Here is a 24,585-nt window from a genome sequence, read left to right as displayed (position 1 = left end):
TATTCACAATAAGTCCTCAAACAAAATTAAATTATAATATTGACCATACACTCTTGGTGATTGTAAATATTGGGCAAAAAAAGAACAGAATTTTATAAAAATATATGACAGAAATCTTGGCACATTTAAATTATGATAGGAAAATATTCTGTACATGAGAAAAAGAGAGTAAACAAGTAACTGTGTGCCAGTGAAGGGTCTCAATGTATGCCTGACACTGATTTAAATATTGAAAAAAATACACAGTCAAAGTGTTGCCGACCTAAACATTACAGAGCACTCACATTCTACTCGGCCATCACAGAAACAAAACTGTAATTATAATCAATATTTGGAATCGCAAAGATCACTAACTTGACAGTTGGTTCAAGAAGATAGCTCTGTGACTTCATTAAACTTTGCAGCAACACAATACTGATTCTTACCAAAGTGACATTTAATCACAAAAATTCATTTATACCTGGACACCTGGATACCTGGATACCTGGTATACCTACTTTCCATATGTTATGTCACTGCTGTAAATAATCTCATTGTATGTATTAACACACTCAATTGACTCTGGAATGTCTAAGACAGAAGCTTTAGATAGATGAAGCTAATAGTGTTAAGACATCGGGGGTATGTCGTTTTTTAAAAATAATAAAATATGCATAATAATCCGAACAATATTAGTTTCATTTAATAAATACTTGTAAAAGTCTAACATCTCAGAAGCTTTTTATACATTTAATAACAAACAGTTCCTAGTAACCACAACATAAAAAAGATTTTGATGTTGTAACAACAAAATCCGTACATGTTTTGTTTATTTTCTGTATCACCACTAAATAACTGCTCATATGATCATTATACCACTAGAAACATATTGAATTATGCTAACATAGATCTTATTACCGTTTCTGTGAGATAATGGACATGCTAAGAAATAAATTTGGCCATCTCAAGCTCTAAGAAAGACCCGTTTTATAAGAAATCAAAAGTAAAGTAAAGTCTCTGTGATAAAACAAGATTGAATTGCAATAATCACACATTGATTCAACTCAAGCAAGACCAAAAGGTCTCTGGCTGTGTATAAAACATTATTATAAAAAAATATCCCTTTCTTTGGATGAATATTAAGTGGCTTGCTGTTAATATTATATTATTCTAATAATCTATTCTAAGAATGGATATTACTTATTTGTTGTTGTTTTTTAATTACGATAATGTGTGTGTCATGATAAGAATGTATTAAGTCAAGTTATCTATTGTTATGTAATACAATGATTTCCAGAAACATAACTAATAATATGTTGCAAGTTTTGGGCAACATTTTTATTTGTGATTGAATCTCTATTATAACAGAGCACCAACACTAATGATAAAGAACTATTCATTATTCCGTTATAAGTATGAGACACAGCAAAGTCACCGTAGAAATATACAACCTTTTGAAATCACCAACTAGAGTCTTATAAGAAATATAAGTCATTTGAACAGTGATGTGGGTATACTAACGTGTTATGTAAACACTATCCAGTAAAACAAAATGTAAATAATGAGGCAAATGGTTTGTACTTATTGTAATAGAATAAAATGCAAACTTGCCATTTATGGACCAAATATGTGAAGGCAGAGAATGCGCGGCGTACACTCGGCCGAGGGCCAGCGACGTGCCGGCTACGGGAGCCTCCTCGTTGGAGCTGGTGTCCGTGTCGGGACTGGCGGCTGCGGACACCTCATAGCTCTGAGAGTTCGGTGGAATCGCAATGGCTTCGTGCGATGCGTGCAAATCCGGCACTGACGATAAAGATCTCGCGCGCTGTCTATCATTCGACACTTGGATACCTGGTATAGCCCGGAGCAGGCTGAAACCGGCCCCCCCGGAAACCACATCCGAACTTGAGCTCGTAGAAAATGTTCTAGCTCGCGGACTCTGGCCTCCGTTTGCGGTGCTCGCCTTTGCGCCCATCGTCTACGTTACGCAAATTACACCTGTCACAACCCGACTCGAGAATCACGAACGCTTGCTCAACATGACACCCGGGGTGCCGGAAGACATCGTACAAAACACGGACCGAAAGCAGCAAAACAAACGCTGAGCGACGACCAGAAAAACTTTGCGAGTACCTACTTGTAAACAGCGTTGCATGCGCCTTCCTGCAAAATTTTGACAGTTCTCATCAGTCATATGTAATGTTGTTAATGATTAGCAGGGTAATATCGATATCGATAAACATTATCATGATCTTTTGCTTAAATTATGTGCTATGTGCCTTTATTTTTAAATAATTATCATTTGTTGAAAAGCTGCGATGGTGAAAGAACATGACATAAAGACGATGATACATTTAATGAAATATTATTTAATTCTTAATGTTCATTTCACACTTTATTTTCTTTATAGTAATTACTTTATATTGATAATATAAGAATCATTTTATTGCTAACTTTTGAGTCCACAAATGGGTAAACTAACAGGTAACCCATCTGACATTAATTTTTCACTTTCGATCTTTCGCCCAAAAAACAAGGGAATTTGCGGCTATGCTGCCTTAGGACAGCTTTGTTCGCGCAATATATCAACCCCTTATTACTATTCTAAAGATAAAAACCGCTTTAAGGACATCCTTTTTTATTCTTTCTTTCAAAAATAATACAAATGGAAACTTAATATGAAGTTACAATAAAAAAAAATTGAATGAAAACTAATTTTTGTTCTTTGTTAGCATTTTAAGTGTAACAAACAATAATGATACACAAAAATATGAGTAATTAGACTTCTAAAATTATTAATACTATTTAAGTTCTGGAAATGAATTGAATGCATCTCACGTATTAGAACTGACAGCTGATTCAATAGGTTTCAGTGTTGACTGTTAACATGTCAACTGACATGTCATCTAGTTTGACAATCACAACCACTAACGATAATATCTACGATTTTATATATTAATTACATATTCAAGGAACACAATTGTATTTAACAGTTCCTCTGTGTCCTATTACATTTAAAAATTATTCTAAATATTAAATTATAATATTATTAATTAGTTTATAAAATAATCACAATGAATTCAGCAACTGTAAGTAAAAGATACTTGTTAGTAATAAAAGTATTGTGATTTCTAGAGCTCTGATCATAAATTAGAACCATGTAATTTAGTTTTCTGGCTCTTTTATTTGCACCTTACTAATTCATCATTAACGTAATGATTTTCTATAACTTGATTTTTATACAGTTTCATATTGTGTTTTCCTACTTATTTGCTTTGCACGGCTTGAGCTCATGTAGACGTGTTACTGCGCGATTACAGCCAGGTGTGCCTCAGGTGCCGTTGCTCGACGATGACACCATTGCCTTTGGGGAAGAGGATAATGCGAATAAGCAATTTGTGTGAGTTTCACATTCATTCACGTGTTTAACAACATTCACATTCAGAACCTAGGCCTTTCTAACTAAGAATAAAGTCTAAACACTGCCACAAAGCTGAATAATTCTTTCATTAAAAACATATTCTTACTATCTTTTGTTTGTTTAATTCTATTTACTTATCTGTGGTGTCGGTGAATGTTTCAGCCATCCCTACATAGTTTTCTTCCACTTGGTGTTCCGAAGTGCTGCAGTGGTTGTATACATACTCTGTGGCTGGTTCTCAGACTCTTTCATCGCCAGCTTTGTTCTAGTCATATTACTTCTCTCTGCTGATTTTTGGACCGTCAAGAACATCAGTGGTATGTTATGATTTTAATTATATATATACATAATTTAGTTTTGCTTAATGTCGTATATATTGTCAGATATTTTTCACAAGGATATAAAAACTACAGAAATATGTATAAAAACAATAACTTACACAAGTTTTGGACAGAAAATATAACAGGATATATATATTTTTTTTCAACAGTCTCGAAAGAACTGAAATAACTTTATGCTTTTATAATGTCTGATATTATTGTCGCCAGGTAGACTACTGGTGGGTCTGAGATGGTGGAACTATGTGGACGATGATGGGAAGTCCCATTGGGTGTTTGAATCGAGACAGGTACAGTCCACACAAACACACCGCTGTAATAATAAATGTATTAAACTATAATGCGCACTGTGTGACCTTTCAGAGTCGTATAAACCGTAACGAGAGCCGTCTGTTCTGGATGGGCCTCATCCTGTGCCCTCTCATCTGGGCGGGATTCTTCATCATCTGTCTCTTTGGACTTAAGTTTAAGTGGATGGTAATGTGTTTCATTCATTATAGTCAACAGCGCACTCATTGTACGTCTAACATTGCTAACAGCTACCCACAAATTATACATTACAGATTATTTTTCTTCTGCAAGAAAATTATTCTTTTGATAAATAAATATAAATTCAAATTAGTTAATGAGATCTAAGATTTTCGCGAGTTTTATTCATTTAAATGAAACTAGCATTTTTCGGATAAACTACGCGTGATTTATTTTTGTAAAAAACTACACCTAGACTACTTTGCTACGGTTGCTGAAAAGTAACCGAAACGTCGGGAGTATGTAGTTTTTTACAAAAATAAATCACGCGTAGTTTATCCGAAAAATACTAGTTTCATTTAAATTAAAAATTAGTTTTTAAAGTAATATCGGTTACTTTATGAATGTAAATGTTTCAACTCCCTGAAGTCACTTTGTTTTTGATAGTTTCAATTATATTTGTCATATTCTAGTCGGATCCCTTTTTTTGGTTCAAAATAATATAAAACACATTCTCTTAGGAATTCTCAATTTTAAGTATTTATAGAATACTTGCAGCGGTAACTGGTACAGTGGGCACACAAGATGTGTCCATCAGTTAGCATAGCTTTTGTCATGTACCGCCAACAATTCCTTAATCTCAGACGTCTCCAAGTGTAACCCGACATCTTGGTTTTTAATATTTAATGAGTAAACTCCAGGCGTTTGACTTTTGTATCTAAATTGCAAGTTTAGTTTTATAATTGTGTGTGTGCGTGCGTGCGTGCGTGCATGCGTGCTTGCGTGTGTGTGTGGTAGTTCTCAAATAGATCGAGGTATTTCAATGCATTTTTCTTCATTGGACACTCAGTTCCTTAGCTATGTTTGGTATATACATTATACAGGTCCAGATGTGTAAGACTATCAGTTCTCTTCCCAAAAGATGCAAGGTATTTTTAACGTATGATTTTTCGAATGAGTTCTTCATACGTGCCAAAATAATCGTTTAATTCTTAAGGGCTTTAAGACTTTAACAAAATATAGTAGATTAAGTTAATAATTAACCTAAATAAAGTTAAATTAATTTAAATTTTAGGCAAAATTGTTATTGAAATTGATATATCTTAATAGTGAATTACATCCCTAGCTACGAAGTTAGCTTCTCTTGACAAGTGTTAGTTCAGAGTCCAACACTGTTCCACTAGTAAACGTCCAGCGGAAAACATGTTACTATTATCGCCAACCTATTATTAGCTCGCTAGCATCACGAGCATTGTCGCAGTCACACCCTGCCGTTTTTCATCCTACTATACAGCATTCTGTGGAAGTAGTTTCTCAAGGAATGTGCACAGTTTTAATTCCACCAAGACCAGAAAAAGACCACATAGAAAAGTGAGCCAGTTCTTGAGGCTAATTAAGAGTGGAAGTCTTCTACTCCAAAATGATGATGATGCATTGAACCAACAATTAGGACCACAGATATAAGGTTTAGGAAACACAATATATCAGTCGACGGATGTCGATGTGCGTCGAAGTTATCAGTTTGGGAGCATACGGGGGACAATCCAGACGATAACATTTTGATATGCCATAGACCCTCACCCATGAAGCTAGACGTTTTCCCAGAGTAGTCGAAATATTTACTGAAATTAAAAAATATTCTTATTTGAATATAAAAGATGGCCGGTAACCGTCACACACGCAGGGTTCCCTCTTCTGAAATATTACAACTCATGTCAGACAGAGCGCGTTTTCTATGGATCCAGGGAAAATATCAAGTAAATTATGAAATCGTTGGCGGAAGATGCCAAATAATGTTTCTTTTCTGTCCGTGACCACCTTCACTGATAACTGACTCAAACGTCCGGTTACCATGTAATATAAGATACCGTCCGTCTGAGTATTGTAGTCCTCATACAGGAACGGTGCGCCAGTAATGGATAATATTCATTAATTAATGTAAATTGTCTTTCAGCTCCTAGTGCTGATAGCTCTGACCCTGACGGGGGCCAACTTGTACGGTTATATTAAATGTAAGTTCGGCGCCAAGGAGAACTTACAGTCGGCGACCACGGACTTCGTGAAGAAGCAGCTGTTCCAGAACGCCTCGGCGTTCATGTTCCCTCAGCCGGCGCCGCCCACTACCGGGAACACGGGCGTCGTGTAGACGACGGATCACGTGCTCCCCGCCCCCGACCGGGAACACGGCCGTTATACAAGGACGCCTATCCTGTGTTGATATATGTACATTAAAATAAATTATTAATTATATGAGCACACTCATTGACTTCGGTTTGAATAAAAAACATAACTTTGTGAATTATGGATTGGAAAGGAAGACGACACTCTGAGGGGATTTCATTACAGTAGTCGCCCGTAGCCTTAATACGAATTTGCAAATAAGACTTTGTTTGTAAGTAAAAGCGAATATATGTTAAAATTTATTGATAGAGTGTTCATTTTATCGATGCGAACACGTACTAAGGATACCTACTACTGATGTCTTTCTAGTGAAATGTTAAACCACTTGACTTCACGAACTTCACGTAATATATATTTCATTATTGATATACGTTATATAATATAAGTACACGATGCAAACGACACGAAACCAACCGGCGCGGCGCTGAGACATGCGCGAGCGGCGAGCGGCGAGCGGCGAGGGCGAGCACCCGACGATGTTCATTAAGAATAAAATAATTTATTGAAACGATAAGCTGTTTACTTTCATCCACAAACCAAATATAAGCTCGTTTTTTGTGGGAAAAAACCTTTCCGCTTCATTAACTTCTGAATTTTCATCATCTATGGTGTTCAGTTTAATTGAATTCAATTAAATTTGACCGGGCAGTAGAAAGACAATGAACTGTTCATTAAAAGGAATGAGATGTGGTTAAGTTAAAAATCGATAAGATTTTAGTTATTTCATATTTTGTATATTTTTAATCAGAGCTCCTTGTTGTTAACCAGTTTAACCAGACCTCTACCGGCTACTGGTCGTAATCACTAGAAATAAAAATTATTAACAAAACTGTTTAAGTAAGACCTTAGACATTGCAAGTCGGTGTTTTGCAGAACAAGTGAAGTTTCTAAGACAAAACTTCTAAAAAATTTCTTTATAAAAAAAATAAGTAAAGTTTTCTCCCTCTTTTAATATTTAACTGAAGTACCATTTTTCTTCATTTTCAAAGCGTCTATTTCAAACGATATATAGAACGGTCTACAGAATTAAAGAATCGATTAAGAAATCCTCTTGTTATGGATCAGAACAGCGGAACAGACATGAAATTTAATTTTGCATAACTTAAAACCAACCAAATCGCCTGTTTCCAACTTGACAGCAAATAACCATTCTGCTTTAAAGCCATGCCTTGTTGAAAACTGTATAACTTTTAAATTTGCGCTCTATTCAGTGCTAACGTTTTTTTGTGGTTTTAACCATATAATTTTCAGGATTTAGCAACCGTTTTGAATCTGTGGTTCCGATAAAATGGAGTCAATCATCTAATAGTAAAGAGTGGAATTCAACACCATATTTTTGAATAACAACTTCCGTAGCTCCAGTGGCGCAATTGGTTAGCGCACGGTACTTATAAGACAGTGTTCGTGTGAGATATGCCGGGGTTGTGAGTTCGAGCCTCACCTGGAGCATGTTTTTTGTCTCTGGCAACGGGATTACTGTCATTGTCAAAGCCACACTGAGAGAGGTTTTGTTTTTGCTCATCAAGGTTCGGAGAATTGTCTCTGTTGAAAGAAATCATCGGCCTATAAAGCATAATGGACTACCAAAGAGGAAGATAGGGTAAACTGCAATATGTAGTATGGAAAAGTTGTGTAAACTAGGTATAATATAATAAGTTTTATTCATAGAAGATTGTTGTAAGCAGGCCTTTCTCTAAAATAATTTATTTTTCATTCAAACATTGACAGATATTTTAAATGAGACCTAACAATATAACTTAAAATGTATGGTTAATAAGAACATAGTGAGCTTAGGAAAATTCTGTAACTGTTTAGGTACGTATGCTACTTACTTACGGTTCTTCAATGTTCTCTTGTGAAAACAGAGAAGATATTTGGATCAAAACTATGTGGTTTTTATTATAAATTATACTAAATACGGTAAAGTGTCCTCGCTGTCGCTAAAAACTGAGCTGAAAGAAATTCCAATATCGTACAATTTCCAATTCCAATTTCAACAAACAATTTGGAGAAGTTTCTTCCGTACCGAAATTAATGAGGTAAAAACAAAGAGCTAATCGTAAGATTTTTGGAAATTAATATTCATTCAAATTAAAAAAATTGTCAATATTTTGTGTTCCTTTAAATATTCAATTGAAAGTAATTGAAGACAATTTATACAGATATTTTTTGTAACGTTTAAAACAAGTGATTCTTGACTCGTTCCCGATAGAAATTTTATTCGTATATTCAGGACACAAAAAATTAATGTGAATTACATTTGTTAAGTGCATACATTTTTGTTCACATTGATTTCCTTTGTTTCACAATATTTAATTTTCTGCATGAAAAAGTCCATATGAAATAAAAATTCTAGATTTGAGATGTTAGCTGGGCAATTACATTTCCTCAAAGTTGCGTTCAATCTAATTTTCTTTAATTAAATAGAAACAACATCGAACAAATCCTCAGCAATATTTTTGAGGAAATAGAGAGTTTTTCCATTTCTCAGTGTCCTTACAGATATAATATACTGTACAATAAATAAAACTGACTTAGGACATTTCTTGTTTTTGATAAAATTTTTGCGATTTAATAAAACAATTGTATGTTTCTCAACCGACAAAACATGTTTAAAAAAAATTGTATTACAACGCCAAAAACGCTACTCATCAACAAAAAAAAAAAACCTGCAAGACTAGGCAAATTATACCACAGACGAAATACCAGGGTCTTTGCTTCTATTAAGTAGGAATTTATTTTGTATCCAGTAAGAACATTATTATTTATATACAGAAACATGACTTTCATTACCCAAAGTAGGTATAGAATCACATGGCAAAATGAATTATAGTTTATAGAATACAGATAGGTGTGTTAACATGAATCTGCTTCCACACAAAGAACTTCCTCGTAATAAATCTTTTACAGCCTCGGTGCTAAAGTAAGGGGGATTTTTCTTGCTAAGGACAAAACTTCAAGCATTTTTAAAATCCATTCGGTTTAATACATAGACATATATCATCGCATGAAAAAAATTATATTCATACCTAATTTCGGTACACCTGTAACTGTTTAGTGTTTAGGTACTGCATAAAAATGTTTTATTGCTTAAGGAAATGACTAATGGCTAATTGATCGAAGAATAGGTTAATTTAATTCAAAGTTTAACAATCGTACTTCATAAATTTGAATCACCACATAACTGATAATGTCCTACTACAAAGGTCAATTTCCATAAAAAAAATAGAGCCATAGTTTTGACCACGTGTATCCATAGCTCCAGTGGCGCAATTGGTTAGCGCACGGTACTTATAAGACAGTGTTCGTGTGAGATATGCCGGGGTTGTGAGTTCGAGCCTCACCTGGAGCATATTTTTGGGAAAACAAATAAAGTGCAACATATTTGTACAGTAAATAGACATGCATAATGTGTATCAAGAGTTATAGGTGAGAGAGGTGAAACCCTACGTTTCATACATTTTGTTTGAAAGCTATAGTAATTTGAAGATACAGAATATATAAATTGTAACATCGTTTTCGTTTTAAAAAATGTATTCGTTTTGTTGACTTATAAAATATGTACTTTCAACGGCTATCAAATATTTAAAATGTATCTAATACAATTCACTTTGCTGTATTAAGTAAGGGTAAATTAGAAATATTTATTACACATTGATATGTGCACCAATCATTTCTTAAATGTCTCGCAGTAACAAAATAATCTCTAACATCAATTCTTTTCCGTTTATGATTATTTAAAAAAATATTCCCAGTATATATAAAAATTCATAAATATAAAAAACCAATCGTGAAAAAAATTTTCTAAAAAGTATGCTCCAGGTGAGGCTCGAACTCACAACCCCGGCATATCTCACACGAACACTGACTTATAAGTACCGTGCGCTAACCAATTGCGCCACTGGAGCTATGGATGACACGATGAAAATATCTAACCAATACTACTGAAGCATTTTATCATATATTTTCTTTTTTTTTATACACGTCAAGCAAAAGAGAAATGTCAAATATCGGCATTGATTTAAATCGTATTAGAATTAATGTAGGATATTCCCATAAAAATAATATTTATATTAATACTTTTATGATATATTTTTCACTATTGATTTGGAATAAATAAATAAAATAATGGAAACATCGTCACATATCAGCTGTGATTCGTTCAATGTTGAATGAATCTTGACTGTTGTATTTCGTAAACATAAAATGGAATTAGCAAACGTCATAGTTGTGTTTTAATAAATTTGTTTTGTTCCTAAATTTGTGTTGACCTGTCAGTTTTGTATATGTTTCCTGGGTGAAATCAGTGAGTTTATTTTGTATGTTTTAAGTGTCTAATGTTGTCAAAAAATGAATTGGTTCGATGCATCGGGGCTAACAAGTTTAGCCAAATCAGCTTTAAAGGAGGCCCAGAAAACTATCGATAAGGCTCTCGACATTGATGATGACAGCAGCGAGGATCAAGAAGAGCCAACTGGGACATCTACTTCTAAGTCAACACCTACCAGAAGTATGAATGAAAAAGATAATTCAGACTTCTTTTCTTCTTGGGGCTTAACGGTGAGTGCGGAAAGTGAGAGAGAAAATCCAATACAGGAACAGCCCGTCGTCACAATGAGTCCATCTAAATCTAATTCCCAAAGTTTATGGGGATCCTTTGCTGGTTCCTTTTTTGAGCAAACAAAATCTGAAAGTGAGACAATAGTCCGACCACCCAAGGCAAAGTCTATGAACCTTATTTCAGATAAATATGACAGCCAAGACGATTTGTTTTCTTCTAGTCAGTTAGTGATGTCGGACGGTGGAGAAAGTGGGAATGTAAAGAAAGAAGTTCCTAAATCAGAGGACCGTCGTGACTCAACTATGTCAAATGTTTTGTCATTTATGTCCAGCAGAAATAGCTCTGATTCAGTGGAGGTTCTGTCACAAAGTTTGAAGTCATCACCAGAGTCAGAAGCAGCTTCTTGTCATACAATCTCCAATTCCCACAGCAGTAGCGTTGGTGTTAAGCATAATTCTGAATCAGTTGAAATATTACCTGACAGCCTTGTGAGTCCCAGCTCTATAGAGTGCTTAGGCTTTGACAGTTATGCAAGTGACAAAAACAGCAGCAATTCTTCTAATCTGTCTCCAGGCGAGACATCAGACAAGAAGTCTACACCGGTCGGAGAAAGAACTGAGAGGGCTGAAACTGCAGACAGTGTGAGTTTGGTAGCAGATGACGATGAGGATACCATGTCTTATAACTCAATTTCTGAATGCACGGCCCCCACAGTCCTCGATACCGATGACAACTCCATGAATCCTTTTCCAAAACTTGCCAGATCCGAATTTAAAAAAACGAATGAAAGGGATCTCGTTTATTTAGAGCAGCCTCTGGCATCCCATAAGATGCAATTAAGTGAAAACTCTTCTAATGACGGCTCTTGGTCAGACAGAACCCTAAATGCTGATAATGAAAGTGTTATCTTAGAAAAGTCTATAGAAGAGCAGAAAAAATATAGCCAGGAGGATGTTCTAATAGATAAACTAAGTGATTCATCTTCATTTTATAATGTCAACGTCACCAGTGATTTATTGCAGTCTGAGAGTTCTGCTTTTGTGAATGTAGAGAAACAACAATGTAGTCACTCTACTAGTAATGATTCATCCCAGAGAGATACCAGTGTGAAGGAGAGGACCTCTCCTGTGAGTTCCGACAGCAAAAGTGATCTGGTCAAGATTGGTTCCGACCAAACCTCGGGTCATACCTCTGGTGATGAACTGGAGACTGCCACATCTTCTGACATAGAAATCATTCCGAGCCCAAACGGCGAAAGCAGCAACGGCTGCAGAAATAGTCCAGGAAAATATGGCTTCAAAGCAAAAGTAGACGGGGCCACTTCACCCAATCTTGTAGATTTAGTTTTAGGAAAGAGCCTGGCTTCTAAGATACGCGGACATAATAGAGAATTGTCAGAAGCCTCGATACAGAGCAACACCAGTGACGATAGCCAGGGTTCAGATAATGATAAACTGATGCGAAGGTTGTGTGAGATGACCGAGATCTTAGATGCGAGAGAATCGAGGTTGATGGAGGTCAGCCGGAATAACGCGGAGCTGGCCGAATGTAACGCCAGCCTCAAGAGTCAGATCGAAAGTTTACTGAACAAGCATGACGGAGGAGACATCAACACGATCACAGAGGACTACACTCAGAGGATGTCCGCTCTGGAAAAGAAGTTCCAGCAGGCTATCAGGGAGAAGGTGAGTACATTAATTTAAAATACAATCAAAATAATTCGGAGGTAATTGTGATCAATACTATTTAAGATAAAGCATTAGTCTAATCGAATTTCATTGAACATTGTAACTTGATAGCCTCATAAATTTCTAACATAAAGTATGTTTATCACAACAAAAACTTTAATGTTATGTTATTTGTTCAGAGAGCGGTGTATGTTCATATATATTTGTATTATGTTTTGTTCTAACGCCGCCTGAGATGCTTGTTTTTACGTTGTGAACTTGGAAAAAATTAACACATTCCTTGTTTCAAAATATTGGTGCGAGATTAGCACTGATTATCGTAATCCGACAAAAACATGTTAAGCTATGTCAAGCAGCACATTCTTTTTGTTGTATACAGTAATGGCGTCATTGTCTTAATTTTTTTTCAATTGCAATTGAATGAAAATTATTTTTTGTATATTTCCGATATCAATTTATTCCACGACTAGGATCAATTGAGGAAGCAGTTAGACACATTGAAATCGGACACGACACGCAAGAACTCGTCGGAGCTGGAGAACACTATAAAGGAGAAGGACGAGATGATCTCCCAGCTCCAGGAGGAGGGAGAGAAGCTGGCGAGGCACGAGCTGCAGCACACCAACATCATCAAGAAACTACGCGCTAAGGAAAAAGACAACGAACAGGTCATAAAGGGATTGAGGTACTGAGTACTGACTTGAGTACTTATATCACTCATACTAGTTATTGTAGTTTAAGTTCTACTTCACACTTATATCTCTCTATAACCAGACTCTTTTCATGAAAAACGTTCTGTATTAGTTATATGACATGTTGATAAGATGCTTTGTCCTACGTCGATCCAGAGACAAGATAGCTGATCAGACGAGTGAACTGGAGCGAATGAAGAGGTGTCTGTCAGCCAAGGAGGAGCTGGAGGTCAACCAGATAGAGGCCGTGTACAGGCTCACGGCCACTAACAAGACTCTGGAGGCCGAGCTGGCAGAGGTAGGAAGCCCCAGGACTTGACTGACATCACATGACTACTTTGATCGCGTCCATAGCGCGATTCGTTTTAAAAAAATACATGAATAACAAATTACTTATAAACCCGGTCCGCGGCCTGTTATCGCTGTTACTCGGACGCCTTATCAACTCTGTAATATTAGATTTTTCATTTTAGTACCACATAATGTTGTTTATTGTAAACGGTTCCTATTGAAGCTGTTCCTGATGTGATATCTTAGTTTGTGACCGATCAGTGTAATGCCGTCCCGACGCGTCGCTGGTTGCCCTGAATAACAAATGTGTCAACCCGTTTCCCTTCGGTATTAAATATTCACTCGGTGATAACTATTATCATCGCTGTTAAAGATCTACAACTTTAGTAATTCATTATATTCTGAATGGTGCGTCATTTTCCTTTAAAACGACATCATCCAGCTGTTCTTGTATACTGTTATAACGATAGGAAATGTCAAGATTTCCTTACTGAAATAGAACTCTAAAAATTTAACTCGATGCGAGTAAATCAATGTATCGCATGAGGAAAAATACAAAATAATGTTTATCGTATGTATAGAACGAACTTATTATGCACGAATGTACAGGCGTCCTGATGACGATTGGGACCATAAAGTGCTTTTAACGATTCACAGCTATTGGTACTCCAAGTATTATTCTGATGAGGTTCGTCGAGGCCAGGAGTTGGAGCTGGTGTCGTTGGCAGTTCAGTGACCACAGTGTTCTAGTTTAGGATCCCTAGTCTAGTCCTCCTGTTTCCATACTAGTTCACTGCTCGCAGGTTCACAGTAACTGCAAATATGTCATTATTGAGCTGTAGTTCGTGTTCTCTACAGACATCCTTTAGTTTTATCACATCGTTTATCGCTTTATATCGTTAAAATATTTGATACAATCGCTTCATAAAACATTGAAAAACATCAAATTCCATCGTGAACCCTGAAAGCATTATCAGTTTTGTTCAGCGAACATTTTTCTGTAGATGTATATATTTCACTCATCTTAAAAGCTATTTGACTGAAACAGCTACAGCTGATACATTCAATCTCTGTTAGATGGAACTGCACTTTTAATGGATATTTCTATGAATTGTATAATTAGTTATTTCTGAACACTCGCGTCGTTTCATAATTATAGACAAAGAGCTCCCTAGACGACACGACTCAGAGGCTTGCGACGAGCCGCGCGTCTCTGGAGGCGGCGCGGCGGGAGCTGGCCGAGCTGCAGAGAGGAGGGGCAGAGACGACCAGGCTCAGGGACGAGCTGCAGCACGCTCGGGAGGAAGCCCGCCTCGCCCGGGAACACGCGGCCGCCCTTCTAGAGGAGACGAGGCTGCTCAGGACTGAGAGACGAGCCGGTGAGGACAAGGGACATACAGGTGTCTGGAGTAACACAGGCTTAGATGCGAATTGAAAAGGATCTTTACCATCAAATATTAAAATGACAGTCTCTGAGCAGGCTCAGATTCACAGTTTGATGAGTGACGGTATGTATAGTATCCTCGTGTGACAGAGGAGCAGCGCTGGGCGGCGCGCGAGGAAGCTCTGCGGCGCGAGGTGCGAGCCGCCGCGGAGGCACGCGCGGTGGGCGAGGCCACGGACGACCACGACACGGCGCTTCTACAGCAGTTGACCGCTCTCCAGAGAGCCGCGCTCGCCCGGGAACAGGAACAACGACTCTACCGGACCGCGCTCGACGCTAGGCTCGGTACATACACATTACACACACTTTACAACATAGCACGACATCCGCGAACAGCTCTGAACTGTGACCGAAGGAAATCGCTTTTTATTCTCTTCTTCTTTTCAGTGCCTGCGGCTTATTTTAGTCTTTCGGTTGTGATTATTAAAGATCTCGAAAGGTTCTGAAAGTTTGGGAATATTATATGAACGTTTTCTATCCAGCGGAGGCAGAGACGACGGCTGCCAAGGCCAAGGAGAGGGAGAGACTGCTGAGAGAAGACAACACCTCCCTGGCGGAGACACTGGCGGAGGAAAGGAGCCGGGGGGAGGAGCGGGAGGAGAGGAGCAGGGCGCTGGAGCAAGAGCTGCGGGAGGCCAGGGACACGATACACACGCTCACACGCGACCTGGACAGGTGGGAAAGGAACAGGGGGGGAGGGAAGTTTCTGTTTTATTTCATAAACATTTTATTTCTCTATCTGTGTATAATACCATCCGAACAGAAAAACAACGGAGTTAGAACAGATCCGGGTAGAAAGTGAGAGGCAGATAGAGGAACTGAGGACGAGAGTGAGCGAGACGGAACACTCGCTGGCCGAGGAAAAGGCGGCCCTGGACACTGAGAGGAGGAGGAACGCCATACTGCAGGTACGGGGAGCCAGTGAGGGCAGCGGGGATGGGACTTGTACCACTTATGTAAATGAGCAAACGGTGAGGATGTGTGCTGTACGTTTGTTGTTCCATCACTCGGAAACTTCACAGTGGTGTAGCTTAGAATGAGACACCGTCTATAATTAATTCCGAATTCTGATGACGGCGTATCGTAGCTGCCCATTGCCAGAGACGTTGTTTTAAAGCAATCTATACAGTTCTCTCTGACGCAGTTTGCCGAGTTGATAAGGACGAACACTATTGCTGTAATGAATGTGTGTGATTCCATTTCCAGGAGCAAGTGTCCAGTCGCGGCGACGTGTCCCCGGCGCGCTCCGTCACGTCCGACCTCGGCTCCACTTCGTTTTGGACTGTGAGTGGTTATAAGGAGAAAAGTAGAGGAAGCACTGTCTAGGACTGGCCGTGAGAGTGAGGCGATGAGAGGCGGTCACAGACAGCTTTCAAACGATTTATATGCATCATCAATATTATAATGAATAGGAAAATTAAGAAAAAAATTTTATATAGCAATAAAGGCAACGTCACGAGAAAGAGTCCCCTTGTCCATGTTTCATGTCGATCCTCCGCAGGATTATGACCTCTTTGCATATGAAATGTACGACTTGTTTAATGTGTGCGATGGGTTCCCAGGAGGAGGCGGCGGGGAGCAGCGCGCTGGCCGTGGAGCAGGCGCTGAGTCAGATGACGCGCCAGTGGGGCTCCCGCCGCGGCCGAGACGACGTGCTGGCCCGCCTGGCCGCCGAGCGCGCGGCGCTGGCCGGGGAGCTGGCGGCCTTGCGGGCGCGCCTCGCGGACCACGAGCACGCGCGCTACGACGAGCTGCTGCAGATGTACGGCGAGAAGGAGGAGCAGCTGCACGAGCTGCGGCTCGACCTCCACGACGTCACGCAGCTCTACAAGCAACAGCTGGACGAGCTGCTGCTGCTCAGGAGACGCCTCGACGAGCGCACCTGAACCGACCCGACTCATCTCGGTGCATTTTAGTCTGCTCTTTGAATCGCGTGTCTTATGACGTAAGAGAGGCTTAGGAAAACTTAAAGACAATAAGAAGCCGTTACTGCGACACATTTATTTATTAAAAGATTAAAAACATAATATGCAAATTATTATTCGATGAATCGTGACTGCACGAGTCTCCGGCTGCGCGGGGGGGGGGCGGTTCTATAAAATGTTAGATGTAAATAACTCTATGTATGGGAGATGGCCGACTCGCTACCAGCTCATTGAAACATTTGAATCGGAAATATATTATAATATAATTGTGAATTGTTATAAACTTTTATTATTTAAAAAAAATATTAAGTAGGAAATATAAAATATATAAAATTGACTTAAATTCATCTCTATTGCGTCAGACGATAGCTTAATGGTTATTATTAAATATATAAAAGTACCGGTGGTTTCATTTGTGAGCCCGACCCATAGACGAGGCGAGGAGCGCAGGCGGCGAGGGGAAATGAAAGATCGCTTTACTGACACCATTTATTATATTAATATGAAGCGACACACACACACGCGCGCGCACACACACACACACAACGCGACGGAGCATTCCAGAAGGTAGACGATGACGACGAGGAATAAGGAAGGTTCAACTCCGGGCCGCGAACCGACAGGAGGCGGCCAGACAGTCGGCTGGCCGGCCCGCTGATATAATTCTATTAAAGAGAAAGTAACTCGCGACTCACGGCGAGTGTTCGTTTCGTGGAATGCCCCCTCCGCCTCGACCGCTCGTGTAACGCGAGTCCAGTCACACACACACTCGTACAGTAAATGCATATATATTTAAAATAGCTTGTTTCCTTACTCATTCGTATTTTCCCTAGACTTTACCGAACATGTCTCCGGTGTGATCGCTACACGGATTGCTAAATTTTATAAGGCCAAAAATGTACGCTGAGAATACATACAACGTATGCTTGTGATATTTGGTACGAGTTTTCGAACCGAAGAAATAATCCTTCAGGGAGCTGAAGTTGAGTTTGAAAGTTAAGGACGACTATTATCGCATGATCCCCTGTCCGCGGCCGGCCAGGGCGAGGCCCGGGAGTCCGCGGTGACAGGTCAGGATCGCTGGAGGCGCGTCATGTTACACTTCTGACTTCTTTCTCTTGTTTATTCAGCTAGTATTATTTAACTCGAGCCTTCTTTAGTATTGTATCGTGCAGAGAAAGTTTCCTTTAGTAAAATATATTCGTAGGCGATGAATGGATGACCGGCAGCCCGAGGGAGCGGGGGAGAGCGATGGTCGCGTGGAGAAAACAAGCTGGGGTCCAAACACGGTAACCTTACAACATACTCGGTAGCTGAGATACATATATATGAATATTTCAATGAAGACGATCCGTGAGTCGACGTCGCTCGGCCGGGAGCGTGTCCCTGTGCTGGTGGAGGGAGCCTGGGCCTCGGCGGCTCCTGGAGAACGCGCGAGTCGTCGTCGGAGTCGCGATACTTTAAATCTAACATCGAATCGTGATACGGAGAGTTCCCCGTGCGGGGTGTCTTCCGTAGCTGACGTCGTCGTCGGGGCCGAGCCCGGGGGCTTCGGTCCGGCTCGTGGGGCTCGCGGGAGGGCGCCCGCGGGCCGAGCGGCACGGGAGCGCCCGTCCGCACACGGCGGGGGCGGCGCGGGGCGAGGGCGGAGCACCGCCCGGGACTCACACCCACGCCATCCAGCCCTCGTACATGAGGCAGAGGTTGTCCGCGCTGGTCGCTTCCGATATAATGTACTCCACCTGCGACACGGGCTCGGGTCAGGGAGGTCATGACATACACAAGGGTACACATCTCCTGTGGAGTGCGCGAGTACCTGTTCCTGCGGCGTCATTCGTTTCTCCAGTTTGAGTCTGACGCGCCGCCACACGCCGGCGCCGGTCGCACTCCGCTGCTCGTGACCTGACGCGGACATGACTATTAGTAATGCACGTTACTTCACACTGACGGTGTGTCGTGTGCCGCCCTCCTTACCGTGCCTGGCGGGCGGTCTGCCGACGGCCGCCTGCCGCGTGAGTCGCCGGCTCGTGTCCGTGTTTCCGGGCAATCTGGAACGAGAGATGGTGAACGTCACATCTTGTCGGTTCCTCTGATACAAGACGTCGTTGTGTAGTGTGTTGTGTCGTATCGTTATTTACTGGAGCATCATATCCAACAGCAGCGGCAGGTCTGTGAGCAGTGCGTGTGTTTCTGCAGCTGTCCGAGCGACGCGCTCCAGGTCCAGGTCAAGGTCTAGGAGGCCGCAGACTGCCGCCAGGCGCTCGGACACCGCGCGCCACAGAGACAGGAACTCCTGGGACGGATTGTCACCCTGGACACGGAAAGAAACTATTAAACTAGATAACTGTTTGACGGAGGATGTGTACTACATCAGTGAGCGGCGTCTATTTTAGATGCCATTAATTTCATGTTGTTCACAAAGTTTAATGAAGTCCAATTCATAGTTCTCAGGTGATAATCCAACCCTTAGCAGTAGTTTTGTTGGTTGCTGGACAGTTTAAAACTTGTCCACAAAGGGACTCGGTTGGTTGGATCGAAGCAAGAGAATCCGGAGGAGACATGTTGGTGTGGAGCTCAATACACCAATGTCACCAGCAGCTGGAGAAACAAGACGAGAAGCTTGTAATGTTTTCTATCCTATCCTCAAGTATGTTACTTTGTTGTGAAATAATTGTACGTTATTTCTTCTAAAGCTCGACGGGCTTCTTATTCTATTCCAGCTTGTTATCAAATACACTGATCACACAAAACTTAATGCTGACCACAGGCCCCGCTGCTCGTGTTTATTCAAAATACCAACTTTCCTCGATTGCTGTCTCCGTTTTATGTCCTGTACCGAACACACATCCCGTTTTTATTCAAAGTGTTCCTTGAGACTAAAAACGGCCGCCGTATCACCTGTCACCTTCATTCTACAGTGATTGAGAAGTAGCGTGAGTACCTCGTTGTAGGGGGCGAGCGCGTGCAGCGGCCCGGCCAGGTCGTGCAGCAGATGTTCCCGGGCGGCGGCTGCGTCCCTGAGGCGGGCGGCGGCGGCGCTGAGGGCGTCGCTGGCGACGCTCAGGCGGGCGCGCGCCGAGCTGGCGGCCGACGCCCGGGATCCTAGCGTGTCCTGGACCAGCGCCGACACGTCTCCCACCTGGACCGGGGAAAAGATTTTAAGATAAAAATCATTCAATTCGGAGATTAGTTTGGAGACGAGAGTTTGGCTCCGTCGGTTATCAATAAATAGTTTCCGTATTTTTGTTTTTATTTCGGACTCAACGGTTTCTGTTATATATTCAGCATGAAGAGGGCTTTTTCCCGGGGAATCAAACCGACCTCGTATCCTGTATGACAGTGTGTTTACCCAGTGTGTGTCGATGTTTCCTTCGGGGTGCAGCATCTCCATGAGCGACTCCTCGACGGGCGACACGTGCAGCGAGTACTTCTGAGCGAGCGTACACGCCTGCAACAGTACGGAACACTCGCATCAACTACTGGATCCTCAGATTACACTGGACACGATGGACACGACTAGAAACATGTACAAGAGGCGTGAGTTACCGGCGCGGACACGCAACATCTTCTATTAGGAACAATCTCTGTGTCTCGACCACTACGTTAAGTCGACCCGCTACAGACGAAGCGTTCCCAAAGCTTTCAGTCGTGCACCTAGAGTATTGCGTCCTGTGGCGGACGTGTTAATGAAAAACAGGATGCTCGGCGTGGAGCGGAGCGACGCTGACTAATGGTTGGTTAATGTTAGTGTGAGTGGTTGACCTTCTCCCAGTGCGCGAGCGCGGTCCTGAGCGTGCGGGCGTGTCGCAGGGCCCTGGCGTGTCTCGCGGGCCTGGCCGCGGCCAGGGCGGAGGCGGAGCGCGCGTGTGGCGCCAGCACGGCCCCTGCGCGACACAGAGCATGCGCCCTCCCGGCCCGCGCCGCCCAGCCCGACTCTAGCGCCACCACCGCCCCCAGCAGGTCGGGGTTCGCCCCCGCGCCCCACTTTACTCTGCAACACATAGTGTCCAGGTTATTAATATTCAAATTAATAATTATATTATGAAAATCATGAATGTTGATAATAACTCTACATAATAGTTAGAAATAAGAATAGTCTCGTGTACGTGTGTGTGTGTGTGTGTGTGTGTGTGTGGGCGTGGGCGTGTGTGTTTCCCGTACCTCTGATGTGCGGGTGTGAGGAGAGCCTGTGCCTTCTCCAAGGCGTCAGTTAGTCGTCCCCGGGCGGCGGTGAGGTCCCGGGCCGCGCGGAACAACGCCGGGCCTGGTTCGGGGGCTCCGGACACGATCTGAGGGACAAGCGACTTTTGTCACTATTGGTGTCAATATCGACATAGCGAGGCAGGCTTTATATTTTGTTAGTGTTTGTGTGCGGCGACGATCGATAATATTTAGTTATTGTGGAGCATCGTCGTGTGCAGGTTTCCATACAGCGCGACACAATAATAATGATATGAAAAAATACGGCGCCGCGTTCTGGCGATGTATTAAGTAGATCACATGGAGTGTCTCTGGCCGACGTATTATCGTTATGTATTACTTCAGCGTGTAGACTGGCGTGGGCGGCGGCGCGCAGACGGGCGGCGCGAGCCGAGGCGCGGGCACGGTCCAGGGCGCGCACGGCGGCGGCGGCGCGGAGCGTGCGGGCCCGGGACGCCTGCAAGGCTCCGGCGAGGGACCCCGCGCGACCCGACACGGACCCGCAGGCCTTCTCCACCAGAGACTCCAGGGACACGCTCCAGGAGGCGCCTGTCGATACGAGAATTTATATGAGTGAGATTATTAGCAGAAGGAGGAGTGTCGCTCCTCGATTTCTGTCCGGTGTGAGAGTGAGAGCTCACCGATCTCCTTCTGCTCGACCTCGGCGCGCAGATCGAGCCGCGCCCGCCGCAGCAGGAGGCACAGCGCGCGGCCCAGAGACAGGGAGTGGACGCCCAGGAAACAGCGGGACACGTACTCCGCCGTAAAACTGGAACAGTAAACTGGTTCATAGAGACAGACACCGACTACAGGGCGGTGACGGTTAACAGTCTTATATTGCAAAGTATTGTTTTACTGATTATTGGATAGTTTTTAAAGAACAAACAATACATTCTAGGAGAGAGAGTACCGTCTGACTGGTTTACACAGCGCGGCGTCGTCCAGGAGGGGCTGTGAGGCGGCGGGGGGCGGAGGAGGCGCGGCGGGCGGGGGAGAGCCGCGGAAGGCGCGGGCGAGCTGCAGGCACAGAGAGAACACCTCCGCCACGGTCTGCACGCGCCGCACCGTGAAGATATCCTCCAGCACGGAGCGCAGCGCGGGACTCTGCATGGCAGCCTGGGGAGGAGCAGCAAGTGGCGACGATCACTTTACTAATATTGATCGGAAGTGTTGATATTCCGGCGCGCGTCACTCACCGACATGTGCATGGCGTCATTGATCTGGTCGATCTTCCTCCAGGCGGGCTGCAGCGGGGCGGCGAGGTGGTCGGCCAGCTCCCTCGCTCGGAGCTCCACGGCCGCGAACAGTCCGCTGAACCCCATCAGCAACATGCGGCCTGGGGTTTGTCCCGGGGCCTCGCCCTCCGACGGAGACAAGAGCTCCTCGTAGCGACTACGGAGCTCGGCCGCTAGTATTTGTGCACCGGCAGCTGGGGACTGAAAATAACAATTGCTTTCCTTAAAAAAAGCTGTCGCTGTATATTTGCGTGGTTTTTATTCTCGGAGAAATTTCCAGGCGTCATCACTCATGAAATTATAAATGCATTGCTAATACCTCCATGTCCATCACCAGATAGCGGAAGTGCATTTCGAGTTGTGTGAGCAGGTCGTTGAGGGTCACGGGCGTGTTGGTGATGAGCGCGTTCAGTTCATTTATCATGTGCAAGGTCGAGGGATCCTCGGAGTGAACTTTCTTAACGGCCTCTGGTAAAATGATTGTACTAAAGTTGTAGTTCAGTTGAACCAAGTCAGCTATTAGAAGATTAGCATTCTTGACACATTCCACGGCCACTGACAGGGCGGCGTCGTCCGCCGTGGTCGAAGGCAAGGGCAGCAGAGTCAGCAACTCGATGGCCTGCATCGACAGCGAGTTCATGTCGTCCAGGAACCATTCCCCGTCCCTGGACGTTAGGTCGAGTAGGCAGTCTCCTGCGCTCTGTGCGCCGTTCTCCAACATTAGATATCTCCTGTTCAAATTACACAGCATCCCGATAGCGGCGTTCTCCAGAGCCGCTCCGGCGCCCTCTTCCGTTCGCAGCCAGTTGTTTATATTATTTTTCGCTTCCATGTAGCTGTCCTGTGCCAGAGCGATGGCGTCGGGCCCGCCCTCTAGTTGCAATCTTTCGTGGCATTTGTTGAGGTACGCGTTCGCCTCCGCGTTGACTTGGTGTAAACGATAGTTGTAAGCGATAATTTGCTGCGAGTCACCGGTGACGTTGTCCGACTCCACCAGAGCCGTGACTTGGCCGGCCACCTCCCGACAGACCTCCGGGGATTTACTTTCTAAAGCTGTCGCCAGGTACTTGCGGAACATCACTAAGCGGTGGTATTCCGTCCGACTCTGTGGATAGTACTGAGAGACGGCCACGTACTGTGTCAACAGCTCGAGGCAGGACCTCACCAGTAGGTTTGTCTGCTGCATGGTCTGGTTCAACTCTACTTCCGCCTGTTCGAATTGTGATATCATGGAACCTTTTCCGGCGTTGGTTAAAAACTCTTTTATGGGTTCGAATATGGGTTTCTCGTCGTCGTAATGAGGCCCCGAGAACTCTTGCACCCAGGTCATCAACTGCGGCCCGTTCAATATGTCATTAGTGTTTGCAAAACTTTCTATCTGAGTATCGAAGTCGTTGAGGATTTTTACGAGAGCTTTCATCGAGTCCTCGACCGCGTTTTTGGCCTGTTTATGTGACGTATATTTCTGTGAGATGGCGTACAGAGGATGGTCGCTGAGGTTGCTGCCGCACGCCTCGACCTCTTTGATGAGGGCCATCTGTTTATGACACATGTCAAGTTTTTCCTCCACAGTATGTAACTGTTCGTTTTCTTCTAACCACTTATCCGCACAGTGCTTTACTTCAGGTAGTGCGGCCAACAGCTGATTTCTGTAACGGAATGAAATTTGTGTGTTACGTCAAAAATTCGTTAAGTATTTCACTCTTAATCCTTTCCTTGATGTTTTGCGTGTGAGTTTTCTTACAATGTTTCGCATTAAGGTTAAAACGACTCGTCTAACATTTCCAATAATATCTTTTAATGATTCTACAAAATTTTAATTTTAGTTTTATTCAGTTAAATCTAGTAATATTATTATGTAAACCTAGCGGAACTGTTTAAACACATCAAATAATATAAAAGAAAATATTTTAAAGCTTTTACTGGACAGTGCTCGACTGTCATTCTACCCGTGGGAAGGGGGTAATGAAGTCGTAGAAGGTGTTTGAACAAGAATACTTTTCGTTTGTTTTCTAGGCTGACTAGATTCGATCTAATCAAGCAGTGGACACAAATAAACTTTCTAGCACGCCTCTCCACTGAGTCCTATCCAGTGAGATGTTATTTGGCAGAGCATGCTCAGATGTGACATCAGTATTCCACACACGACCGGACCTGTGCTT

At 42.6% G+C, this 24,585-nt stretch overlaps 4 protein-coding genes and 3 non-coding genes across 10 annotated transcripts in view; 4 read left to right on the top strand and 3 right to left on the bottom strand.

The window, feature by feature from the left end:
* Positions 1–2,130, bottom strand: part of LOC116772775 (E3 ubiquitin-protein ligase ZNRF1) — a 49,332-nt gene extending 47,202 nt beyond the window's left edge. Inside the window, exon 1 of the mRNA XM_032665075.2 lies at positions 1,591–2,130. Coding sequence (XP_032520966.1) covers positions 1,591–1,954 — 364 coding nt within the window. The 5' untranslated portion in view covers positions 1,955–2,130. The remainder of the gene's footprint in view (positions 1–1,590) is intronic.
* Positions 2,131–2,875: 745 nt separating this feature from the next.
* On the top strand, positions 2,876–6,464 carry LOC116772548 (uncharacterized Golgi apparatus membrane protein-like protein CG5021). Of its 2 annotated transcripts, none has more exons than XM_032664773.2 (6): positions 2,876–3,068; positions 3,315–3,379; positions 3,563–3,717; positions 3,949–4,028; positions 4,102–4,215; positions 6,161–6,464. In XM_032664773.2, exons 1-6 carry the CDS (start codon positions 3,054–3,056, stop codon positions 6,350–6,352), a joined length of 621 nt encoding a protein of 206 aa, XP_032520664.1. In that variant the 5' UTR covers positions 2,876–3,053; the 3' UTR covers positions 6,353–6,464. The 2 variants fall into 2 exon arrangements, with proteins under 2 accessions (XP_032520664.1, XP_032520663.1); XM_032664772.2 differs by having other exon boundaries at positions 3,300–3,379.
* A 1,278-nt stretch (positions 6,465–7,742) lies between these two features.
* Trnai-uau (transfer RNA isoleucine (anticodon UAU)) lies at positions 7,743–7,836 on the top strand. The gene is made up of 2 exons: positions 7,743–7,780; positions 7,801–7,836. It is a non-coding gene; the product is annotated as a tRNA-Ile (tRNA).
* Positions 7,837–9,645: 1,809 nt separating this feature from the next.
* Positions 9,646–9,739, top strand: Trnai-uau (transfer RNA isoleucine (anticodon UAU)). Its single transcript has 2 exons — positions 9,646–9,683; positions 9,704–9,739. It is a non-coding gene; the product is annotated as a tRNA-Ile (tRNA).
* A 462-nt stretch (positions 9,740–10,201) lies between these two features.
* On the bottom strand, positions 10,202–10,295 carry Trnai-uau (transfer RNA isoleucine (anticodon UAU)). Its single transcript has 2 exons — positions 10,258–10,295; positions 10,202–10,237 (listed from the first exon to the last, which is right to left on the bottom strand). It is a non-coding gene; the product is annotated as a tRNA-Ile (tRNA).
* Positions 10,296–10,486: 191 nt separating this feature from the next.
* On the top strand, positions 10,487–17,388 carry LOC116772704 (TATA element modulatory factor). 2 transcript variants are annotated; one of them, XM_061522198.1, is made up of 9 exons: positions 10,487–12,633; positions 13,107–13,321; positions 13,485–13,626; positions 14,779–14,998; positions 15,154–15,348; positions 15,546–15,738; positions 15,827–16,034; positions 16,270–16,347; positions 16,626–17,388. In XM_061522198.1, exons 1-9 carry the CDS (start codon positions 10,738–10,740, stop codon positions 16,947–16,949), a joined length of 3,471 nt encoding a protein of 1,156 aa, XP_061378182.1. In that variant the 5' UTR covers positions 10,487–10,737; the 3' UTR covers positions 16,950–17,388. The 2 variants fall into 2 exon arrangements, with proteins under 2 accessions (XP_061378182.1, XP_032520865.2); XM_032664974.2 differs by having other exon boundaries at positions 10,489–12,633; positions 15,827–15,971.
* Positions 17,389–17,463: 75 nt separating this feature from the next.
* LOC116772702 (serine/threonine-protein kinase SMG1) overlaps positions 17,464–24,585 on the bottom strand; it is a 64,833-nt gene continuing 57,711 nt past the window's right edge. The window contains exons 3-15 of one of the 2 annotated variants that reach the window (XM_061522197.1): positions 22,743–24,072; positions 22,385–22,624; positions 22,099–22,304; positions 21,830–21,957; positions 21,529–21,737; positions 21,150–21,277; positions 20,751–20,979; positions 20,338–20,436; positions 19,930–20,127; positions 19,127–19,299; positions 18,963–19,036; positions 18,805–18,890; positions 17,464–18,730 (exon numbers count right to left, since the gene is read on the bottom strand). In XM_061522197.1, coding sequence (XP_061378181.1) covers positions 18,653–18,730; positions 18,805–18,890; positions 18,963–19,036; positions 19,127–19,299; positions 19,930–20,127; positions 20,338–20,436; positions 20,751–20,979; positions 21,150–21,277; positions 21,529–21,737; positions 21,830–21,957; positions 22,099–22,304; positions 22,385–22,624; positions 22,743–24,072 — 3,178 coding nt within the window. In that variant the 3' untranslated portion in view covers positions 17,464–18,652. Of the gene's footprint in view, positions 18,731–18,804; positions 18,891–18,962; positions 19,037–19,126; positions 19,317–19,929; positions 20,128–20,337; positions 20,437–20,750; positions 20,980–21,149; positions 21,278–21,528; positions 21,738–21,829; positions 21,958–22,098; positions 22,305–22,384; positions 22,625–22,742; positions 24,073–24,585 lie in introns of those variants that run through there. The other variant, XR_009752783.1, reaches the window with a different exon arrangement.

Source organism: Danaus plexippus, chromosome 12, assembly GCF_018135715.1.
Source record: "Danaus plexippus chromosome 12, MEX_DaPlex, whole genome shotgun sequence".
In the NCBI taxonomy this organism is placed as follows: domain Eukaryota; kingdom Metazoa; phylum Arthropoda; class Insecta; order Lepidoptera; family Nymphalidae; genus Danaus; species Danaus plexippus.
Note: the sequence above shows the minus strand (reverse complement) of the source record. Positions and strands in the feature narration are given on the sequence as shown.

Coding starts and splice junctions, on each gene's coding strand:
- LOC116772548 (XM_032664772.2), top strand. Junction 3,380..3,562: donor AATGCGAATAAGCAATTTGT/GTGAGTTTCACA, acceptor TGAATGTTTCAG/CCATCCCTACATAGTTTTCT. Junction 4,216..6,160: donor GACTTAAGTTTAAGTGGATG/GTAATGTGTTTC, acceptor ATTGTCTTTCAG/CTCCTAGTGCTGATAGCTCT.
- LOC116772704 (XM_061522198.1), top strand. CDS start 10,738: ATGAATTGGTTCGATGCATCGGGGCTAACAAGTTTAGCCAAATCAGCT. Junction 13,627..14,778: donor TGGAGGCCGAGCTGGCAGAG/GTAGGAAGCCCC, acceptor TCATAATTATAG/ACAAAGAGCTCCCTAGACGA. Junction 15,739..15,826: donor CTCACACGCGACCTGGACAG/GTGGGAAAGGAA, acceptor CCATCCGAACAG/AAAAACAACGGAGTTAGAAC.